Below are 22,518 nucleotides of genomic sequence, written 5' to 3'. Positions count from 1 at the left end.
TATGAATTGACATTTATTATGTTAAACTGTCGTAAGTCACACCAAAAAAAAAAATGCAAATCAAAGGTTGATTTGCAAAGAATTGAAAAGTTTGATTCCCTATAACCTTTCTTTCTTTTTTTTTTACTATTTTGTCATCTTCTTTGTAAAAACCTAATCCCTTTCTCTTTTTCCACTTAAAGCCAAATCTCTCTCTTTTCTTTGATCTTATGTACGGTGTGGTTTAATTACTTTTTACTTAATTTTAGTATAATTTAAAATTAACTAAAAATTAAAAATGTAAAACATGTTTATGAAAATATTATGTATACAGATTAGAAGAGGACCATACATATAGTCTATATATAAAAATTTAGAAAAAAACTGAAATGGTTTTTATAATTAAAATATATTTTTTAGTTCATTTATATATTTTCTCTCTCTATATATATTTTTGCAATTAGAAAAACAATGTTTAATTAGAAAATGTATTTTGTGAAAGGAAGGAGAGAGAAATCAAAGGTAAATTATCAAGCTCACTGGAGGGGTAATCTGCAATTTTTAAAACATAAAAAATAATTTTTACAATTAAAACAAACTTAAGGGGTGATCAATACAATTTACTAAATATGAAAAAGAAAAAAGGAATAAGGTGGTTAAAGCAATTATGAAAATTAAATTGACTTGATATATATAAAGCATAGGGAGTACCTTACAATAGAGACCAATTATTTTGAAGTCATTATTAAAGTGATGGTTAGAAAAGAAGCATCTTCAAGAAAAACAAAAAACAAAGGGATTCTTGGTGCATGGCACTCCCCTGCTTTATGGGAGAGCCAAAAAGGATCATCGCTTCTGCTCTCCCCATGTCTTTCCTTCGAAAAACTCAGCCAGCATGCGTTCAAGGTCCTCTGGACTAAATCGGATGTACTTCTGGGGATTTTTACCATTCTCAATTAGAGGCCTAAAGCACATAAAATCCACAGTTCATTCAGTACCAATGGCAGCAAGGTGTAGTAAAAAACAAGAAGGAAGCATGTCGGCAGCATGACAAAACGTACGTACCCAAAGCGAGTAACGAAAGATCGATAGGCAGGCAGAAGGACTTCAGCCACCGCCAGCCTCAAAGACTCGCGCAACTCACTGTCGGGAACTGTCCATTGAGATTGTCTTTGATGAAGCTCCTCAAACTGAATGTTGAAGGTCTTGAACCTTTCTTTCAGCATTGCTCTGGAGACTCCAGCATTGCTGCCACTATCGGCGCCTGAAAGGCCCTGAACGGTGAGACACTGAAGAATCTGTGGAAGAGCGAAAAGTGATTAGTTTAGCATACTTAGAGCATGACTTCTCAGAAGAGAATTTTTCGGCTAAGCTTCCTCAAATGTTCTTGAACTGTTCATAATCATGCACAACGTTTAAAGATATGGCTCGCACACATCTTGAGATCGAAAATAGGTAGAAATGGTGGAACAGTAATAAGCTCTTTAAATACCATAATACAACCAATAAGACAGTTGTTTCTTGGTCTAACCAACGCTTTGGACCATCACAAATAACCAAAACAAGGCATAAGTAGGCCATTGTCAAGGTTATATATCATAGCAATGTACTCCCTCCGAGCAGTCACATTAAATAAATAGAAATAAATACTGTATCTATATAAAATGGCCAAACGCAACAAGTTCTTTACAAATTTGACGGTTAGGCTTCAACCAAATTCCTTCCTTAGGGATCATGAACAGGATAAGCCCTAAGTGGTACCTATCAAAAATACAGGGCTCAGGCAAGGGGTGACAAATGCATATAATTTTAGCTCTAACCAGGACTCCAGTATTCTACCTTTAATCTTTTTAACAGAAGATGAATATTTGTGCTATCGGCATCAATCTACAAAACAGTCCCAGGGCAAAATTATCGTACTCTCCTATTCTGTAGTTTATGGTACTCTCTTTCTTTTTGCATATTTTTGGGTATAACTGTTCATTTTTCCTGCTATAGGGTTACAGTGCATTCAACTTCACGAATCAGGATTATGCTCTATCTTTTTACCTCAAACAATATGGACATGAAAATAAAATCCTAAAAAGTTAAAAAAAAAAAAAAAAAAAAGTGGCTGAACAATTTGAGATCACTAGAAATGAAACAGTTATGGACAAGCTCAAATCCAGCTTGAGAACACATTCATCACAGCTGACCCAAAGCCAAACTTCAGCAATCCAATAACAGCAGGCATACAACTGGTATCAACTCAATTCCAGAAAAAGAGAAGATTAGACTAGGATCATGAAAAATAGTATATGAAAAAACATTTAGGGTTGAGAAAAATGATAATGCATTAAGGGGGGAGGGGAGACCCAGAACCGGAAACTGAGAGATTGCATCTCAAGGGGCCAGAAAGAACATCAGCCAAAGTAATCAGTCGAAAACAACCCCATTCCTCATGTTCCGTGTAACTAGCAGAGGCAGAAAGTTAAAAAGAAATTTTAGATCATCTCTACGAAACAAGATGCATAAAACAGAACCTTGGACCAAGAAATTCTCTTGTACTGATTTGCGTGCTGCTGCACAATCCTTCTGTGTATTTGTACCCAGTCATCACCTAACAAATCCTTTGCTTCTGACCTAAAGAGACATGAAGTCGGTTAGTTTCACAAAAATAAAATGGTAACTGAACAGTCTATATTTATAAAATGAACCTGCGCACAGATCTGACAATGTAGTGAATGTTGTTCATAAGAAATAATTGAGTCAAAGCCGGATCTTTGTACTGCTTAGATTTTCCATCCAGGTTATTCTGAAGAGCCAGCATAATTCTTGTTGTTATAGCTGCTAACTGGTTCTGTGGATCATCTCCATCAAACTCTTGGAGAAGTTGCTTCAATGTTATTTGGTAGCTGTGGATATTTAACCACTAAGGCTGAGACATGTTGAGTGGGCATTTACTGACATGAAAAAGTACAAAAACAGAAGGAAAAGTGGAAGGGAAAAAATCAAAAATGGAAACTGAAAATAGAGTCAAAGATGACAATACAAGAAGCGCTGTGGAATAGTAAGAACCATCATAATCCTACACTTCAAAACATAATCTTATACAAATTAGAGACAACTAATCCAAGAAAGAACAGGACAGCAGGACAAAATCAGATCAATAAAATCCTAAAGTGGAATCTTAAATGAAGGAAGAATACATCTCAACAAGCAAAGACAGGCTTTTTCATGGAAAAGAACCAAGCGAAGTGGAAGAAGTCACCAAGAAATACTAGGCACGACAACATCACCACAATGGTCAATCTCTCAAAATAAAATAAAAAAAAAAAAGAAAAGGAAATTCCACTCATTGAAAGAACAAATGGAAAAAGCTGGAGGCAGTTAGATGTACTTACTCAAAAAGAAACTTCACATAATTTATGACATAGCTAGTCAAAGGATGGACAGTTCCATCTAGAACAGCAGTTTTTGTGGCATCTTTTTCTACTGCTTCTTCAAAATCCCCAAATGTCTCCAGTGCTGTCTGTGCCAGACGCTTTGTCAAAACAATGGCAGATTCTCTCATTTCCAGGCAATATTTACCTACAAAAATTGTTTCCATCTAATTACACCCCATCCCCCAAGGTGCAGTCAAACCAAAGAAAGAAAAAGTTAGTAAATAAATAAATAAAACAGAAACAAGTACCATGAAAAAAAAAATATTCTGCATGTAGTGAAATACTGTGTTCTTTCATCTTCATAAAGGAACCATGTATAGATGGAGAAACATCATTTCAAGATCTCAACAAAAAATATTGAAACTAGAGAATACATCAGGATAAAACTGACCCATTAATATACTTAAACCATCCCTGGGTGCATATAATAAAGAAAAACAATGTAATTGGATGATGGAAATTGGCTTAACATATCACAGCAAAACTCTAGTGTTCAATTTTATTTTTGGGTATTAAATTCAGATCTCAAAATATATATATGTATATCTAATATAGGCCAAGGGGAATCCTTAGTGCACGAAACTTTTAGCTTTGCAAGGATCAAGAGAGGTTGTTTTAGCATGCAACCTTCCCTTACTTTGCTAAGAGACTGTTTCCATGACTCAAACCTTTCTCCTGCCAATTACGAAGGACCAAGCTTACTGTTGCTACTGATGCTCGCCCTCAATTTATTATCGGCTATATCATCAATTCTGAATTTAATAAAAATGTTGTAATACCAAAGCTATCAAGAGTGGTAAGAGAAACTCAACTAGTCCATGCACGACAAATCTTAACCATGGTGGTAAGTACAAAAGATGATGAATGTTAGGGAACAAAGATCAAAGTGACAATTCAGAGAATGTGGAATATGTAGTTAGCATAAAACATGCTGTCCTTCCAATAAAGATCAGAACAAAAGGCATCCAAGCCATGATATTACATTAGTATAAACACCTGCTCAGGTAAGTTACATTAAAAAGATAAGCGAAGGAACATGCTGAAAATTGTAGTACCTATTCATGTCAAGCAACAATCTTATGCCAGCTATTTACTTCAGCAGGAAAAAGGATTTCACCACCTTCCTAAAGAGCAAAGGACTATCAACACTTTGATGATCTTATATATGATGCTGATAAAAAATATTGGCTCATTTTCAGCTTAGATAACCCTCCTTCCTATGGTCCCAGCTGCTCAAGAAGGCACACCTTTGATTGGTGGCATGCTTATTTTCTGAAGAATAAATACTTAGAAGTACAATCCTAAAAATAAGTGACTTCCTTATAATTTAACAGGGCAGCAATGCTTTGGTAAGGCTTATAAGATTAGTTTCTAAAAGTCAAAAGAAAGAGATTCCCGTGTACTTCTGTATAGTCTATAGCAAAAGGCGATACAAAATTTTAATATCAATGGAAGTGCAAAAACTGCCAACCTAATTAGAAGACTAGAAGAAAAGTCGTCGCATATGTTGCCAACTCAAGGTAACCTCCCAATAAAAAAGAGGGCAGAACATAGATGGGATAATAAAAGAATAAGAAGAAAAGTAGAGCAGACTGAGCAGTTAATGTGTTCTGAAGTGAAGGAGCAGTGTATGTACAGAGATTAGAAGAGAGAGAGAGAGAGGAGGAGGAGCACTGACTAGTCAAAGCCCATAACTCTATGTAGTTAAGTTGGGTCTTCCTTAAGTTACACTGAATAAATCTTAAAAGCCTTAACTGTAATGTTATTCATTGAAAAGCCAGTGATAACATTCAAGATCATGAATACTAGTCTAAGAAATGTAGAAAATCTGTGACAATGATTAAATAATTGCATTTGAATTCCACAATCTTAGAATAAGAGAAAGGGATGGAAGAGGAAACCACCCAATGTTTCTCCCCATTAACAGTACCTTATGGGATAGTAGCTTAGATACAGGTATAACTGTGATTATTTTTGCAATTCAAGGTGACAGATAGGGATATGAAACAAATATGGATACAGACATAGGATATAAAAATTTAGATAAAGAAAAAAAAAAGATATTGATCAACTAGGATGCAAGTAAAGAACAAATGAGATGTTCAAAGTGGAATTGCAAAGGGATCAAGTTAATGGTCCATACTATGAAACCTTGGAAGATGGCGATTGAGCAAAGGATAAGAAAACAAACCAAGATCCAAATCCAATTTGAATTTGATTTTATGCCTAGTAGGTCAACAACAAAAGCTATCTACTTCTAGGCATCTGATGGAAGGTCTGGCAATAAATAAAAGGATTTACATATGATGTTTATAGACTTGGCAAAAGCCTATGACAGAACTTTTAGAGAAGTTTTGTTCAGGATTTTAGAAAAGTAGCTGAATTGCTTATATAAGTTATTAAAGACATATATCATATAGAAAAAACTTGTGTTAAGATTTATGATGAAAAAATAATAGAATTTTCTAATTACAATTGGATTATATCAAAGATTTGCATAAGCCCTTACCACTTTGCTCTAATGGTGGTCAAATTCACTAAACGCAAACAAAAGAAACAGTGTCCTGGTGTATGTTATTTGCAGATGGCATTGTCTTAGTCGATGAGACAAAAGAAGACATGAATACAAAACTAAGTTCAAGTTATGAATAGACAATTTATTATTAAATAAAACTGAATATATATATATATATGTATGTATGAAGTAGGCTAAAAACTGAATATATGGAACGTAAATTTAGTAAAAGTATAAGTGTAGATGATTTTGTGGTGAGATTTAATTGAGTTATTTCATGAAAATATCAGTTAAAATATCTTGAATCAATTGTTTAAAAAGATAGAGAAATTGTAAGAGTGTAACTTGCCGAATCAAGACAAGATAGTTAAAATGTAGAAATCCTTCGATCATCTCCATTTATGTGATTATAAAATTTCTTTAAAGCTAAAAGAAACGTTTTATCAAATGATTGCAAGGCCAATGCTGTTGTATGGCATGGAATATCAACTTAATCACAAACATGTACAAAATATGGGTATATCTGAATTGAGAATGTTGAAGTGGATGTCAGATTCAAGAAAAGACATAATAAAAAAATGGAAGAATTTGGAACAAGATTGGAGTGAAGTCTAAGACACAAGAGACATATTCAAAATAGTTTGAAAATGTGAGAAGAAAACCAATAGATGCACCTATAAGTAGAATGGATGAAATAAAAAAAGAGTTTGTGGATAAATAGGTAGAGAAAAATCGAAGAAAAATTCATGAGAAACTCTTTAGGTATGACATTGGATATAATATGGATAGAAATGAATCCACATAAACAACCCTGCCTAATGGGATTAACGCTTGCTGTTGTTCTTCATTGTAATGTTTATGAACATGATACAGAAAAAAGCACCAAAAACATAGAAAGTACCATTTCAGTCCATAATAATGGTAATCTATTAAATAAATAAATATATCACTAATCAAACAAAAAGATACAGCTACTCTGTAACTAAGAATTGAAGCCCAAAACCAAAGGAAGGGAATTTAGGAATCAGAGCCCAACTGCCCCATGAACAACCAAAATTAAAAACAATAAATCTCCTTTGGAAGTTATCCCTTTCCAGAGAAAATCTCTAGAGCCATCTAGCAAGGAGAGCTTCATTAAAAGATTGTGATTCCTAAATACCTAAAACCCCAACAAAAGAGAAAACCTTTTTTTTTTTTTTCCAACTAAGTATTTAAACTTGTCCTTGAGATCACCCAAAAGGAAATCTCTCTAAAGCTTCTCCAAGAGTTTGACAACCAACATAGAGATACAAAAAAGACATTGCATAGATTGATATGGTAGAAAGAGAGCTCCTGAGCAAGACAAGTCTACCATCTTTAGATAAAACCATTCCTCCTCAAACAGGCAAGCCTGCTCTCACACCTCTCAATGACAACCATTCCAAGAAGATTTGGATTCAAACTTAGCACCATGGGAAAACCTAAACAGGATGTAGCACTCAATATTATCAACCTAGTCGACCAAGATAATCTCTCTCTTTACAAGTTAATATGTAGACCAAACACAACCCCAAAACAAGTTAGAATACATTTCAAGATGTTTAAGTCTCTATCCTTAGTGTCACAGGAAAGCAGAATATCAACTGCAAACAAAATATGAGAAACACGGGGAAATAGGATCCCTTGTCTCAAGCCCCTGGGACTACCAACCATTCACTGATACTAAGAAACTAGCTGAGGAAATACAGAAACTAATCCAATTCTCTCCGTTATATGGACCAAGAAGTTCCGATTGATATAGTCACATGCTTTCTAGATAACAAGCTTATAGTCAAATCAAGAAGGGAGCTCTTAAGCCTAGAACCAATGCAGTTATTGGGCAATCAAAGCAGCATCCAAGATCTGAGGACCCCTCATGAGGCCATTTTCACAAAAGATAAGGAGAGCACCAATAAGAGCAAGTTCAGAAACTAATCATTGAAACTAACAATCAATAGGAACAATTAAATTTATTCACCTAGGGCACTAACATGCTGTGTATTGTATTTAACAGCAAAGGAAATTTGGCAAAACTGCACAAGACGAAACAAGAAATTTTGGAGATTAATAAAACTCCTCCATTGTTGCATCCACATAAAAAAAAAAAAATAGTTAAGCACTCATAATCCAGAAAATTTTGCACTGGCTCCAAGTAACTTAAAATACCAATGACAACAAAATGAAGATATGCATTTAATCCACTTCAAGTACAGTGATATCATATCATAATTAGATATAGGCCTTCACTAAAGGAGTAATTTTCATCATACCTCTGGCTTAAGCTCTCTCATTATCTCATACATGTCTAAAAGAACAAATAATTTTTCAGGCGACCTCTTGCTTCTGGCAATAGCCTCTCCAAAACTAAGGAGCACAGCAACACTATTCCCTGTAACTTCTGCAAAACACTGCTCTTTGAGTGAATCAGAACCTTCAAATACTTGATCACAGATTTTCTTTTCCCCAGAAAATAGCAGTTTTACCTGTTGGATTAACAAGAATTGTTGGAAAATTGAAACACAATCAACTATATTCAATTCGATGTAAATCCTTACAGCAATACGCATGAAATGAATCCAATTTCCAATCTTAGCTTCTAAAACCTCCCACTGCATCTTCTGGACATCTTCTTTACTAAGTTTCTCAACACCTAGTTTTCTGAGGGTCTGTTCCAATGCTGTAGCACGGATTTCCCTGGATGTGATTAGAAAAAGAATGAACATTTAAGCCATAACTTAGAGAGGGAATTCCTGCTCAAAATAAAATCAAAATGTACCTTTATAAATAAAATAAACAGAAAAATACCCATGTCAGAACTCAATTCTGACAAGGGGAATTCTCTTGCAATTCAGTGAGGAATTGTGCGGGAATTGATGAACTGAGGGAGAGAATAGAAAGACAGAGAGAGAGATTGAGAGAGAGAGAGAGAGGGAGGGAGGGAGAATTTAGAGGGAAAACAGAATCAATAGTATTTTCATTCATGACTCTTAAGGGTTGCGAAGGTTGGTATATATGCCAAGCCTTGGCACCACATTTGAATTACAAATACAATTTAAATTATATTCTATAACTACCTTCCATCCCCCTTATTACAATAATACCCCAGCCCTCCCCTTATGTATTTCCCGCCTTAATAACCAGCCTATACTCCCGCCTTAGTACCCCAACTACTAGCCTTGACAATTCTCCCCTGCCTGAAACCCTACTTGTCCTCAAGTAGGTTAAAGTAGCCCAGTTGCCCTGGGGAATTGCTTTAAAAAATCAGGCAAGTACTCCCATGTGTTGTTCTCGGGATGGAGGTTGGACCAATGCACTAACACTTGTGTGATTGGCGCCTTCTGTTTGTAGGTAACCCTTTTGCCCACAATGACTATAGGTTCTGCCTCCTGTTGAGTATTTTGAGCCGCTGAAGGTAGGTTAGAACTGTCCGGATTGGTGATAGGGGAGACTTTAAGGAGTGACACATGGAATATGGGGTGGATGGAGGACCCCTTTGGAAGCTGTAACCTGTAGGCAACCTTCCCCACTTGAGCTATCACTTCATAAGGACCATAAAATTTGGGGCTAAGCTTAGTTACCATATTGGGCGATATGGTCTTCAGCTGGGCTTGCCTCAACTTCAAATACACCTTATCCCCCACAGAAAAAGACCTCTCACTCCTCCTTTTATCAGCGAACTGTTTCATCTGGTTTTGTGCATTAGCTAACTCCTTTAGGGTGTGCACCATCAACTGCCTCTGAACCAAATAATCATCCACTATAGCCACTAATTTTTGGCCCCCACCCATCAGTAATAGAGGTGGTTTGTACCTTGAAGAGTGCTTCGAATGGTGTCATTTTCAGGGAGGAATAATAGCTGGTGTTGTACCACCACTATGCCAAAGGAAGCCATTTATGCCACCCGGTAGGATGCATTAGGCACACATACCTTAAATAGGTTTCTAGGCACTGGTTTACCCTCTCAGCCTGCCCATTGGTCTCCGGATGATAGAGGAAGACATATGTAATTGGGTTCCTAGGGACTTCATGAGTTCTCTCCAAAGTCAACTTGTGAAAATCTCATCCCTATCTGAAACAATCACCTGAGACAGCTTAGCCACCTCTTGTGCGGTCAAGGGGTGAGATAGACTTAAGAAGTGAGCCTACTTTGTTAATCTGTCAACCACCACCAACACACAATCCCTACCCTCTGATTTTGGCAAACCCTTGACAAATCCACGCTAATGTTGGTCCACACCTGATCAGGTATTAGTAGAGGTTGCAACAACCCCGGATGGTGGATGTTTTCATGTTTGCACCTGCTGCAAATGTCACAATCCTTCACATATTCTTTCACTATTTTCTTCTATCTAAGCCAATAGAATAATTGTTTCACCTTGCTATATGTATTTTGCTCCCCCAAATGGCCTCCAACAGGAGAGTCATGTAGTGCCATCAATACCTTTTTCTTGAGGGATTCATCCTCCCCAATCACCAATCTTTCCTTGTACCTTAACAATCCGTTTTTCAGTGTAAATCCAGGTCTACTATCTGGGTCAATAATAAGTTGTTCCATAAGTGTTTTAGTGTACTCTCCCTTACTATAGCTAGAGGTTACTTCCAGCCAATCTAGTGTCAAGGTAGTAATAACAGCTGACCCCCCTTCCTCTAAGCACCGAGAAAGAGCATTGGCAGCTTTGTTCTCATAGCCTTTCCTGTATTGAATAAAGTAATCAAGCCTCATTAATTTTGACATACCTTTTCTCTGGAGGTGGGTATAAAGTTTTTGTTACAATAGAAACTTGAGACTCTCATGATCAGTCCTTATGATGAACCTGCCCCTTCTAGGTAATGTCTCCATTTCTCTACTACTATTAGGATAGCTAAAAGTTCAATAAGTTGTACATTAAGAAGTCTAAATATGCATTTTCACAAACTCAAGTGGAGTATCTTGGCCACATTATTTTTTGGGTAGGAGTGAGCACAATCCCCCAAAAGGTAACAACCATGACTGCTTGGCCAAGCCTTGCCAATGTGAAAGCCCTGAGGAGATTTTTGGGTCGTACGGGGTACTACTGGAGGTTTGTAAAAGACTATGGCAGCATTAGCAAGCCATTGACAAAGTTGTTAAAAAAAGAGGGATTTCATTGGAGTGATAAGGCAGAGGAAGCTTTTGGAAACTGAAAACAACCATGTGTGAGGTTCCTACACCAAGTCTCCCTAATTTTAATCAACCATTCGTATTGGAGACAAATGCAAGTGATTGTGGGGTAGGAGTAGTTCTGATGCAAGGAGGCAGACCCCTAGCCTTTATCAGCCAAGCATTGGCCCCTACTTGTAGAGTGGTCTTTAAGTGCTCTAGGTGTTTGGAAAAAGTGGGGTTGTACACAAGAATATCATCAAAGAATACCAAAATGAATTGGCGTAGGTAAGGCTCAAATATTTGGTTCATGAGGGCTAGAAAGGTTGCTGGAGCATTGGTTAATCCGAAGGGCATTACCAAGAATTTGTAATGCCCTTAATGGGTTCTAAATGCGCTTATTTGGATATCATCAGGGTGCATACGTATCTAATGATAACTGGATCTGAGGTCAAGCTTAGAAAAGACTTTGGCCCCATATAATTCATCCAATAAGTCTTCAATAATCGATATAGGAAATTTGTTTTTTATGGTAAGGGAATTGAGTTGGCGGTAATCAACACAGAATCGCCAACTTCCATCTTTCTTTTTAAGTAAGAGCAAGGGTGAGGCATAGGAGCTGGTACTTAGCCAAATGGTATATGTGTGTAACATATCTTTGATCATTCATTCAATTTTAGCTTTTTGTTTTGGGGGGTATCCATAAGAATGGAGGTTAACTGGCTCAACATTAGGTTTCAAGTTGATGGTGTGGTCTATAGGTCTCAGGGGTGGTAGAGCCTTAGGTTCCTCAAACAAGTCCCCAAAATCATCTAAAAGTAAATCAAGAGAGTCCAATTGAGTTACCTCCCAAGGAGTTTGTGCAAAGTCCATGGAATTCAACATGAGCTTCTCACCACTTCTGTGTTTTCCTCCAATTCCATAGCATGTATGGAGAAAAGTTGTAACACCTATGTCCACTTGTTCTTGATCAGTTTGTGTAACCTCTTACCTGTAATTATCTTACAAGTTCCTGCCTCAACACTGCCTGTTAGGGTCATTCTCCTTCCCGCTTTCTCGAATATAACTTCCATCTTGTTAAAATCAAAACAAATGGGGTTGACTTCTCTCATCCAATCAACTCCTAAAACCATGTCACACCCCCCCCCCCCCCCCAAACTTAAGCGAATGTAAATAAGCCTCGAATTCTTCCCCCCTGCATATGCCAACAAAATCCCACACACACCGATTTGCACAATACCTTCTACCTATTAGCTATTGTGACCGATAGGAGATGAGTCCCCGTAAGGCTGCATTTTAACTTCTTGGATGTCCCCTCATCCAAGAAGCTATGTGTAACATCCCGCATCGAGCGATAGGAAAGACCAGAACAACTTACCCTGATAGGCCTACGCGAACTTCCCAGGGGTCACTCATCCTTGAGCTTCCCCAGCTCAAGCACGCTTAACCCGAGAGTTCCTTACCTACATTTAGCCCAAAAGGTATCCAGCTGGTGTTGTTTTCTTCCTTACTTATCATCGATATATACTATCCTTCTCTAGACTCTTGGGATATTACATTCTCCCCCCCTTGAGCACATGACGTCCTCGTCATGTGACCTTACAACTGGTTCCAGATCTTCTCCCTTTGGGGGCTGCCATCCTAGAAGCCTACCAGAAGCCGCTCCTTGTACAGGCCCTCGAGCCCCGGTGCCACTCCCGGCCCTCATCGAACCGCCTTCACCAAGGGTCGGCTCTGATACCACCTGTAACATCTCGCATCGAGCGATAGGAAAGATTAGAACAACTTACTCTAATGGGCCTACGCGAACTTCCCAGGGGGTCACCCATCCTTTAGCTTCCCCAGCTCAAGCACGCTTAACCCGGGAGTTCCTTGCCTACATTCAGCCCAAAAGGTATCCAGCTGGTGTTGTTTTCTTCCTTACTTATCCTCGATATATACTACCCTTCTCTAGACTCTTGGGGTATTACACTATGAGTGCTTCTGCTGTTAATGAGAATCATCAAACTACCCTCTCTTGCTCTTCCTTCCACCTTGATGATCTTATTAGTGGTCACTCCCCTTAAAGCATGTAGGGAGATCTCCACCTTATCCTCTTCTCCTTCTTCCCCTTGATTGCATTCCTCATCTTCTTCCCTAACATCTTCTTCAATTCCATCCAACAGCAGCAACTGTCGTTTACACTGATGGCCAAGAGTGTACTTATCTCTGCATCTAAAGTAGAGACCTACCAATCTCCTTTGCTCCACCAAATTTCCCGAGAATGGCTGAGAAGGTGTTGGGAGGGCCAACCCCTTATTGCCCTATCCCACAGGTCCTCCACTTCTACCCCACCCTCTACTACCTTGTTGTAAGGGCATCATCTGCCACCCTTTATTCACTCCCTTTTGTTTCTTAAATAATGTTTCTACAGTTAGCTCCTATAATTTGGCACATTCAGAAGCTTGCTAAACCGTCTTCGATTGGAACATCTTGACAGTGGGGCAGGCCGCTAACGAAGCTTTACACGAAGTATCCCTCCGTAAGGGTGGGATTTGAGAGCAACATGAGAGCCTTCAACTCCCCAAACCTCTGTTTATAGGCTTGTACAGATCCCCCCTGCCTTAGCTTATTGAAGTCATCTACCACTTCTAACATCTCCTTTTCATCGAACCCCTCTCACATAAGCCATTTACAAATTCTCCCCAAGAACAATCCTCCCTTAATCCACTCCAACCTTGGTACCACGCGTCTCCCGCATCATTCAGATAACCAGCCGCTAATGTCACTTTCTATTGCTCAGCCACATTGTATAGGTTGAACATCCTCTCGCATCGTCGCACCCACCACCTTGGGTTATGAACATCAAATAGGGGAATCTCCATATTAGGCATAGGCAAACCGATCTAATGCGATTTGATTCCATTGTGTTATGTTTTGCATCAAGTAAGGCTTAGAAGATCTAGAAGAAATCTAGAGAATATGAAGGATAATCCAAGCAGCAGAAAAACTAAGTTAGATGGAGTCTATCTTATGTTATTATATGTATGAGGGGTATATTAGACTTTGTGTGATCTAGTTTTATAACCTTGTAATACCCACCCTAATCTTCTATAAATAGAAGGCATAGGGGGTAGTCATTTGATATGATCATTTATTCTGTCTATAGGAGGGAGTGTTGTAAAGTGAGAGGAAAGTTAGAGCAAGATAGTCTTTGTAATCTCCTAAAGTGGCTATACTTGTGTATGGGTTTCTTGTACTAATTCTTCAAGATTTCTAGTGGATTTTTCTCTCGAGACTGAGGCTGGACGTAGGATCACAATTGTGATCTGAACTAGGATAAAAATCTTTGTGTTCATCTTGTGGTTTGCGTATTCTCTCCTTATTTCAATTATGTTCTTGTTAATTTCTGTTGTATGTGAATCTCTGTGTGTGTGTGGTTGTAAATTGGCAAACTTCCCAGAATTCCAGTGCTCCCAATTGTTACACATTGCCTTTGTTACCCCATTCTTCCGCCTCACTCTTTCAAACACTTAACCCTTAAGAATAATAGGAAACTCTCCATACATGAAAGATAAAATAGAATATGAAAACAATAGAGAATAGATGAACACACACACACAAGAAGACACAGAATTTATCCTGGTTTAGTTCCCTTGAAAGGAAAACTACATCCAGACTATCTTAGGCCTCTTCTCCACTATCTTGAATCACAAGTATGATTGCATGCACTATAGAACACTCTCTCACAGCCCTATTCCCAAGCAATATAGAGTTAAATCCAAGATTACAAAGCACTCACACAGCACATTCTTGCACACAAGGTAGAATGAAAAACAGAATAAATAGAATGACCCCTAACCCCCTATTTATAGAACATAAGGGGCGAACCAAACAAGACATAACCAATTGACCTTGGCCGTTACGACTAACCAACTAACAGAAATACTAACTAATGAAATATCGAATACATCTCTGACATAAATGCCCTCCCGAGACTCTCTAGCTAATCTAATACAAATGATTTAACAGCCTTGCCTCCTTACTCCTACATTTTCCTCCATTGCTTGATATTCCATCTCCAACTTCGCAAATCCCTCTGATCTGAAGTTTCCTCCCTGGCCATTTAAGATTGGCTCCGATCTTTCCCTCAAAGGAAATTCAGGTGAAATTCCTACCTGAGTTTGGCGCGAGAGCATCAATACAAATTGTTGCATATGATCTCTAAGGTCCTAACCCTACTCCCTTATCTGGTCCTCTAGCCTCGCGGTCTGTGATCTTCTTTCTTCGCGCCACATATTCACAGCTCCTTCGATCCTCCTCTCTACTGAATTCTCCAACGCCTCCATACGATTTTGCATTTCAAACACCATCATTGTCACTTGTTGGAGCTATAACTCCATCTGCTTCATCCTAGTTCTGTCCGCCATAACCCACTCCTATCGCCTAAAACGTTGCTCCGATACCAAATTGTTAGAACTCAATTCTGACAAGGGGAATTCTCTCGCAATTCAGTGAGGAGGGAGAGAATAGAAAGACAGAGGAAGAGAATTGAGAGAGATTGAGAGAATTTAGAGGAAAAACAAAATCAATAGTATTTTCATTCATGCCTCTAAGGGTCGCGGAGGTTGGTTTATATACCAAGCCTTGGCACCACTTTTGAATTACAAATACAATTTGAATTATATTCTATAACTACCTTCCATCCCCCTTATTACAATAATACCCCAGCCTTCCCCTTATGTACTCCCATCTTAATAACCAACCTATACTCCCACCTTAGAACCCCAACTACTGGTCCATGACAACCTAGGAATTTTAAAAATAAAAAATTGCAAAGTATTAATGTAAATTTGTGCATGTGCACGAGCATATCCATTTCCTCGGAATTCATAAAGCCATTAGCAACCTAATGACAAAGTACCAATTCATTTTGATGGCTTCCCTACCTGCCAGCCCTTGTGGACTGGAACTCCCTTTAATCCAGCAAAAGATGTAGCTTTTTTTCAACAGGACTTGGACAAATACATGAACCATGGAAACAAATCAAATGAAATTTTGAAAAGAAAAATAAATACTTCACCTGTAAATATCAAACAACTGGTGCTGGTGCCCAGCATCAGCCATTTGTTGAGCTAACTCATGGAGCAATGGCAAAACTCTGGGTGGAATGAGAGATGGAGCTGTGAAAACAGTAGTTTCCAAGCTGTGATTTGCTGAAGATGGTTTCCTGCCACTAGCGTCACCCTTACCTGGAGATCCTGATGATGGTTTTGTAGAATTGGGTAGGCAGTCAAAAAGACGATCAGGTTCCATGGGTTTGCTGGAATCAAGTTGTAAGATAATTGCAAAACCAAATGACCACTAATGAGAAAATGCAGAAGGTATACAAAATGCATCATAAAAAATAAATTCAAATATGCATTCATGGTATATAATTGTATTCAGGTCTAAAAGAAGAAAAGGAAGAAGAAGAACATATTAAATGTTTAGCAACAAAAGTAAACGTGTAAAAACTGCGTTCCAACATACTAAAGAAACTAGGATGTTCCTCCTAAATCTGACAGAAATCAAATTCAAACAGTTAACTTGTGTGGAATGAAGAACATGCACAGAGAATCTGGTAGTGATGACTGAGTTGATTATGACTTCTTTATAAAACCAAAGCTTATACTACATCAATGGAATAATACGTCAATTTAGAAAAACCAAATTATAATGAAGAAGCAACTAACAGAAAAAAACTAGCAAGCTTATATGAAGTTTACCAGGTTGACAACCAAAAAATCTCATAGTTCTCACCAAACCAATCCCAAGATTCAGCTTTTATGTGAATTAAAGAAAACAGAAACAGTGAGGTATGTGACACTTGCAACTGGGGCCTAAATCATCTTGTTGCACAACTACAAAATATAAATCTGTTTTCCTTTAAAATCATTGTTATAAGAGAATCTCAACTTGAAACCAAATAATGAAGATCTGCAAATAATAAAATGAAGATGGTCAAACAATTTCAAATTCCAACTAGGTCATTAGAATAAACATCTATGTTATTGCACCCCAAAAAAATAAAAATGGAAAGAAAGAATGAAAGAAAAAAATTGCTCAGGGAATTGCACAACCTAGCAATCTAACTCTGTTCATCATCTAAAACAAGAGAAACAAAAAAAAAAAAAAAGCTCCTACTGGTTCATTATCACTATTTCCAATATTATATTTCCTCTTCTTTTTTTTTTTTTGAAACACTAGCGTTCTCCTGTCTCAGAGGATGCAAAACAGCTAAAGGCAACTTGTATGGTTACTTAGCAATTGCTTAAGGAAAAACTCAATAGTATTGGTTTGTCATAGATGTAAGAGAAAGCAGCTAATTATCAAATGCTAGTTAAAATCTAAAAGAACAAACCTGTATAACATTAGGAGTTGTCGGAATTCCTCATCTACTTTTACAATAGCCTTTGAAAGTAAGTTGTTGACATGGTTAAGCACCGGAATACCATTTTTAAGGTTCTGTTTACTGTTAACAAATCGTACAATGCTTCTCAGTTGGTCAACTGCTTCTAGGTAACTTTCTAAATCTTCATGGGGCCCTCTCAGTAATTTAGCCTCTGCCTGAAAGTGCAGTTAAATTGGGATAAGCATAAGGACTACATCTGAATGCAAAAAAGCATGGAATTAGGCATATATCTTATTCCTTACTTGATTCTTATCTGACAGATACCGAAACACAAAAGGAGAGTCCACAGAACAATGCTGCTTTGATAAGAATTATACAGAAGAAACAAGATGAAAACTGCTATAGCATTTTACCTGTCATAGTCAAGACAAAACTCCAGCATGCATGCTTAATGTTATCTAAAGCCACCAATTCCAAACAGGACATGTATTGTGGATTGCATTAGGTAAAACCTTGTTGCATGTCTTTAGCAAAAAAAGAAAAAACTTTGTTGCGTCTGTTACAAAAATGAATAGTGAGAATATACAAATTAATGCTTAAACATTGCCTTTAAGGAACAAGTGGCATCTCTCATTATTGATGCAGGCTGAGAAAGGGTTCTTGCAATTGAATCCATTTGAGCAAAGAAGTTAGTCAGGATAGTGTTGGTGATTAATATTGAACTTATTGTAGCAACATGGACGGAAAAGCTAACATGTAAAGGAACGGAATCAGTTGACATATTGATTGTGAATAGAGTAAACATAGCATGCTTACGAGAAACTAAACTGATAGGAAAAAAAAGGATATAGAAATTACTTTATATAAAATTTTCATACAGAGAAAGATACATCTTAGAAGATTATGTCTGAAAGATAATAAATAAAAAGATAATGTCTAATCTGTGACTAGGATAGGGACGGAATAATATTAATAAAACTTTAGGAGAAAACAAAATCTCTATATCTAGAGTTTATGCTCCTTAGGTTGGATTAGATGAAAATATTAAAAGCCTATTTTGGGAGGATATGAATGCGTCAATGTGGAAATACTTCAAGGAGAAGAAGTATTTATAGGGGTGGACTTACAATTAAGTATATGAGATGGTAGATGGAGGGCATGGGGGCATGGATTTGGAGATACAAAGTATTGCATAAATGCTATCCTAGATTTTGAGTGTGGCTAGTGATATTTTGATAATAAATACATATTCTAAAAGAGAAAAGAAAGTCTAATAAGATTTAAAGGTGGATCAAATATGAGTCGAACAAGTATTGACTTGGACTACCTTTAAAAAAGTCTATAAAGGCTACTTCTATCATTTTTTAGATTCATTCATTTCCAACCCTACTCTTAGATAGGGTCAGAAATTAATAAATATAAGAAATTACATAAGTTGCACTTATTGAAATAAAAGAAAAGAAAATTGATTCAAGATCATATGAGCACGCACATGAAGCCTAATAGGAGCCCTATTAAGAAAACATGACAGCAAATCCACATTAAGGATGATGCCATGGAGAGAGATCAAAATTAACTTGGATCAAGATAATAAGTAGAGGTGGGATAGATTATGGTTTAACCTAAATATGGGCATTAACAGAGCATAATGGAAAAAAGTGAACCTCTGTAGCCACCCTCAAGTAAGTAATTGGAGAAAAGGGTTAGTTGAGTTGAGTCCAGTCATGGGGAAGAAGATTGAAAAAACAACCCAAGATCAAAAGCTTGGAATAAGCTAGTTTGAGTAAAGAAAATTCACTTCAGTAAATTTAAACCATAACTTCATATTAGTCACTGTTATTAATAAAGTCTGAGGTGAAGTGGATTATATCAAAAGGTCTGATATGAAGTTATATAAAGTGATCACACGTTTTTAGCATCACAAAGAAACTCACATACCGCATCAAAGCTAATGACGAAACAAGGTAAATTATCGGCAAATTATAAGCAACAAGAAAGGCAGAGGGAGACGGCAGAAGCAAGCAAACCATCCAACCTGGCGTGAAAGATCGTATTGGCTCAAGAAGAGCTCAGCAGCCTTGAGTGTCTTATCGATGTTCTCATGCGCCCTGCGCATCGAATGCGTTTTTATCTACCAAAGAAACTCAAAACCCGTCAGAATAACAATAAACAGATTGCACCCTGCACTTTGCAGCCCCCTTCGGGTCCCATTCTATACACACATAAACATCCACATATTCACATTTGAGTTAACATATAGGAAAGCCATAACTCGTTAATGAATAAAATTGTTAAGAAAAGAATATGATCAAAATTTGAGTTGGCTTCACCTCCTCTGGATATTCTATCGAGTTCAACTCCTGATAGCATTCATCTTTATCTCTTCTAAAGGCCTATTCCTTGTATAATTCTCTCTCTAAATAGCTCTTTACAAAGGCCATAGAATTCGTTGAATACAATAGGAATCCATTTGTTTTAAGTTTTTTGTTCTTGTTTCGTCATAACTAGACCTTATCCTAACTAAGTTAAAGGTCAATGACATCATATTCACAATGTCAATTGATTTCTAAAAAGTGACATCATATTCACAATGCCAATTGATTTCTAAAAAGTGACATCATATTCACAATGTCAATTGATTTTAGTCACATCGAGAATCCAAATTTATTCAAAAAAATGTGGCAAACTTTTGAGTAGGATGTGTAAATATGCCCGTGTTCATCACATAATTGATATTAAGAAACCAACCTATACACCATGAAAACACAACTTGTTCTCTCCAGTTTCTTCTACCAAAATAACAAACAGATCAAAACCCACATTTCGCCTTCTTATTCAGATCACTGTACATAAACGCAAAAGGCAGTAGATGAGAATGGGCGGGTACCTGGGTGGGGCGCATGGCGGTCTCGAGGGCGGAGAGGCGGTGGTCGAAGGAGCCGAGAATGGTGACCATGTTGTCGGTGGTGGTTTGGCTCTTTTGCAGCGACTCTCTCACGAATCGGGCCTTGTCGCCTAAGTTTTGCAGCGTTACGGTATCGTCCACCGCCGCCACCAGCCCCATTTTCGTCTTCCTCCTCTTATCGTCTTCTTTGTCTCTCTCTCTTGAGTTTGTCACGGCGACAACGATATTTGTCAATCACATGAAGACGAGGAACAAGAATAACTTGCACAAAGGAACAATCGCATCGCATTAACCTCTCTCTCTCTCTCTCTCTCTCTCTCTCTCTCTCTCTATATATATATATATGTATGTGTATGTATATATACCTTACTGTGATTTTGTGCTTATCATATCATCACTAGATGTTGGGAAGTTACGGATAAAAATAGGCCAAATGTTTAAATTGTAACGACCCATATTTTGGTAAAGATATCATAATTTTAATAAGTTTAGAATATTAAAAAATTAGTTTGATAACGATTATAAGTACTGAATCGATTACAAAGAATGTCTCAAAGTGAAATTGTCTAAGGAAAATGATCATGAGCATTTCGAGATAAGATTTATGATATCAGAAGAAATTGAATCGGGAATGATTTTCGGTACAACTAAAATATAATTGTCATTTAGCACTGTAAAATCGAATTATCGTAGGGAACTTCCGAAAAATCAACGGAACCCTATGAGATCTCCGATTTTGCGTGATGAGTAACCCTTCAGTGATTTCAAGATGAAACAATGACCCGGCGAGAACACTGGAGCGAAATTGTCCTTTTCAACTAAGCTTTGGATTATTAATTTTAGATTTTCAGTATCAGAATGTAATCTAATTAGTATTTGAGGATATAATTGTAATTAAGGAATTGTCCAATGAATTTAAAATGAAATGTGAGGTTTAAATGTATAATTTTTTAATTTTTATAATGTAATATATAATTATATATATATGTATATCTATATCAATGCGTGCTCAGGCACGCAATGGTCTGCAACTCCACGCCTCTGCATCTCAAAGCCCATGCCCTACAACTTCACACCATACTTGCAAGATTTGGAGAGCTCTTTATGCAATGAGGGATGACCAGATCAGTTGAGGGTGAAGGGTTGCTTATAAATAGGATTTTTTGGAGATAGAAGAAGAGCAATAGCAGTGACCAGTAGCAGGAATGGGAGCAAGCTTGGTCGAAGAGGAAGGCAGCGGCCTGAGGCAGCATGAGTGGGCTTCGAGGAGGCCAGAGCGACGGCCGGCGAGGCCGAAAGCTGCCAAAGCTGGCCGCACAGTTGCAGACAGCCATGGCCGCGAGCTTCGCGGTCGGACGTGAGACAGGGAAGGCTGCTGCGATGGCAGCTCGTGGCGGCGAGCGTGGTGCGGCCGGTGCAGCGGCCGGCGGCGGCGGGCATGGCGGGTCGCACGCAGGCGGGAGGGGGAAGAAGAAAAGAAAAGAGGAAGAAAGAAAAAGAAAAAAAAAAAAGAAAAAAGAAATAGAAAAAAATAGAGAAAAATGCTAGAAAAATTTTGAAAAATAGGAAATTGTGTTTCGATAATATCTAAGAAATTTTGGCGAGAAAAATTGTTTGGGCACAAGTTTCAAGGATATGGCACGCATATCGAGGAAGTCCGAGAGGCTAAGTTAAGGTAAGTAAAATTCTTTAAAAAATTTTAAAAATTCAAGAATATTATTTTATGAATTGTCATAGTAAAATATTTGATAAATATTTAGTTTTGATTTATTGAGAAAAAATAGGCAAAAATAAAGAGAAAAATAAAGAAAATACAAGAAATTATGAAAAATATGTTTTAATGCTTATTTAATCAAATATGGTGATTAGGATGCTTTAAGGCTTAAATTGAAGTGACTTGTACAAATTTTAAAATTGACACGCAAATCGAGGCGATGCACAAATTTCGAGACAAGTGCGAATATCGAGGTAGCTCGATAAGCTTGAAAATGTAAGTGGTACTTCTCAACTAAATTTAGTTTTATGGAAAATAATTGATTGTAAGTGATTTATGTTTAAAAACCCGATCCTCGGGAATGTTTTCATCATATTGACATGCTCTGATATGTATCCATCACGTAGAATGCATACATGACATGTTATGAAATGCATATGTACACGTTGATATCATTGATCAGGCGCATT

General features: G+C 37.4%; 1 protein-coding gene across 1 annotated transcript; it reads right to left on the bottom strand.

Moving 5' to 3' along the window:
• Positions 1–665: 665 nt before the first annotated feature.
• Positions 666–20,632, bottom strand: LOC127805974 (exocyst complex component EXO70A1-like). Its single transcript, XM_052342849.1, has 11 exons — positions 20,317–20,632; positions 19,465–19,560; positions 17,439–17,644; positions 16,119–16,358; positions 8,493–8,631; positions 8,208–8,420; positions 3,363–3,568; positions 2,676–2,873; positions 2,502–2,601; positions 1,045–1,277; positions 666–943 (listed from the first exon to the last, which is right to left on the bottom strand). Exons 1-11 carry the CDS (start codon positions 20,491–20,493, stop codon positions 826–828), a joined length of 1,926 nt encoding a protein of 641 aa, XP_052198809.1. The 5' UTR covers positions 20,494–20,632; the 3' UTR covers positions 666–825.
• Positions 20,633–22,518: the final 1,886 nt, after the last annotated feature.

Source organism: Diospyros lotus, chromosome 7 (genome assembly GCF_014633365.1).
Source record: "Diospyros lotus cultivar Yz01 chromosome 7, ASM1463336v1, whole genome shotgun sequence".
Taxonomy (NCBI): Eukaryota; Viridiplantae; Streptophyta; class Magnoliopsida; order Ericales; family Ebenaceae; genus Diospyros; species Diospyros lotus.
This window is presented reverse-complemented; position numbering and strand designations above follow the sequence as displayed.

Coding starts and splice junctions, on each gene's coding strand:
- LOC127805974 (XM_052342849.1), bottom strand. CDS start 20,493: ATGGGGCTGGTGGCGGCGGTGGACGATACCGTAACGCTGCAAAACTTA. Junction 19,561..20,316: donor CCGCCATGCGCCCCACCCAG/GTACCCGCCCAT, acceptor TTTCTTTGGTAG/ATAAAAACGCATTCGATGCG. Junction 16,359..17,438: donor CAACTCCTAATGTTATACAG/GTTTGTTCTTTT, acceptor ACTTGATTCCAG/CAAACCCATGGAACCTGATC.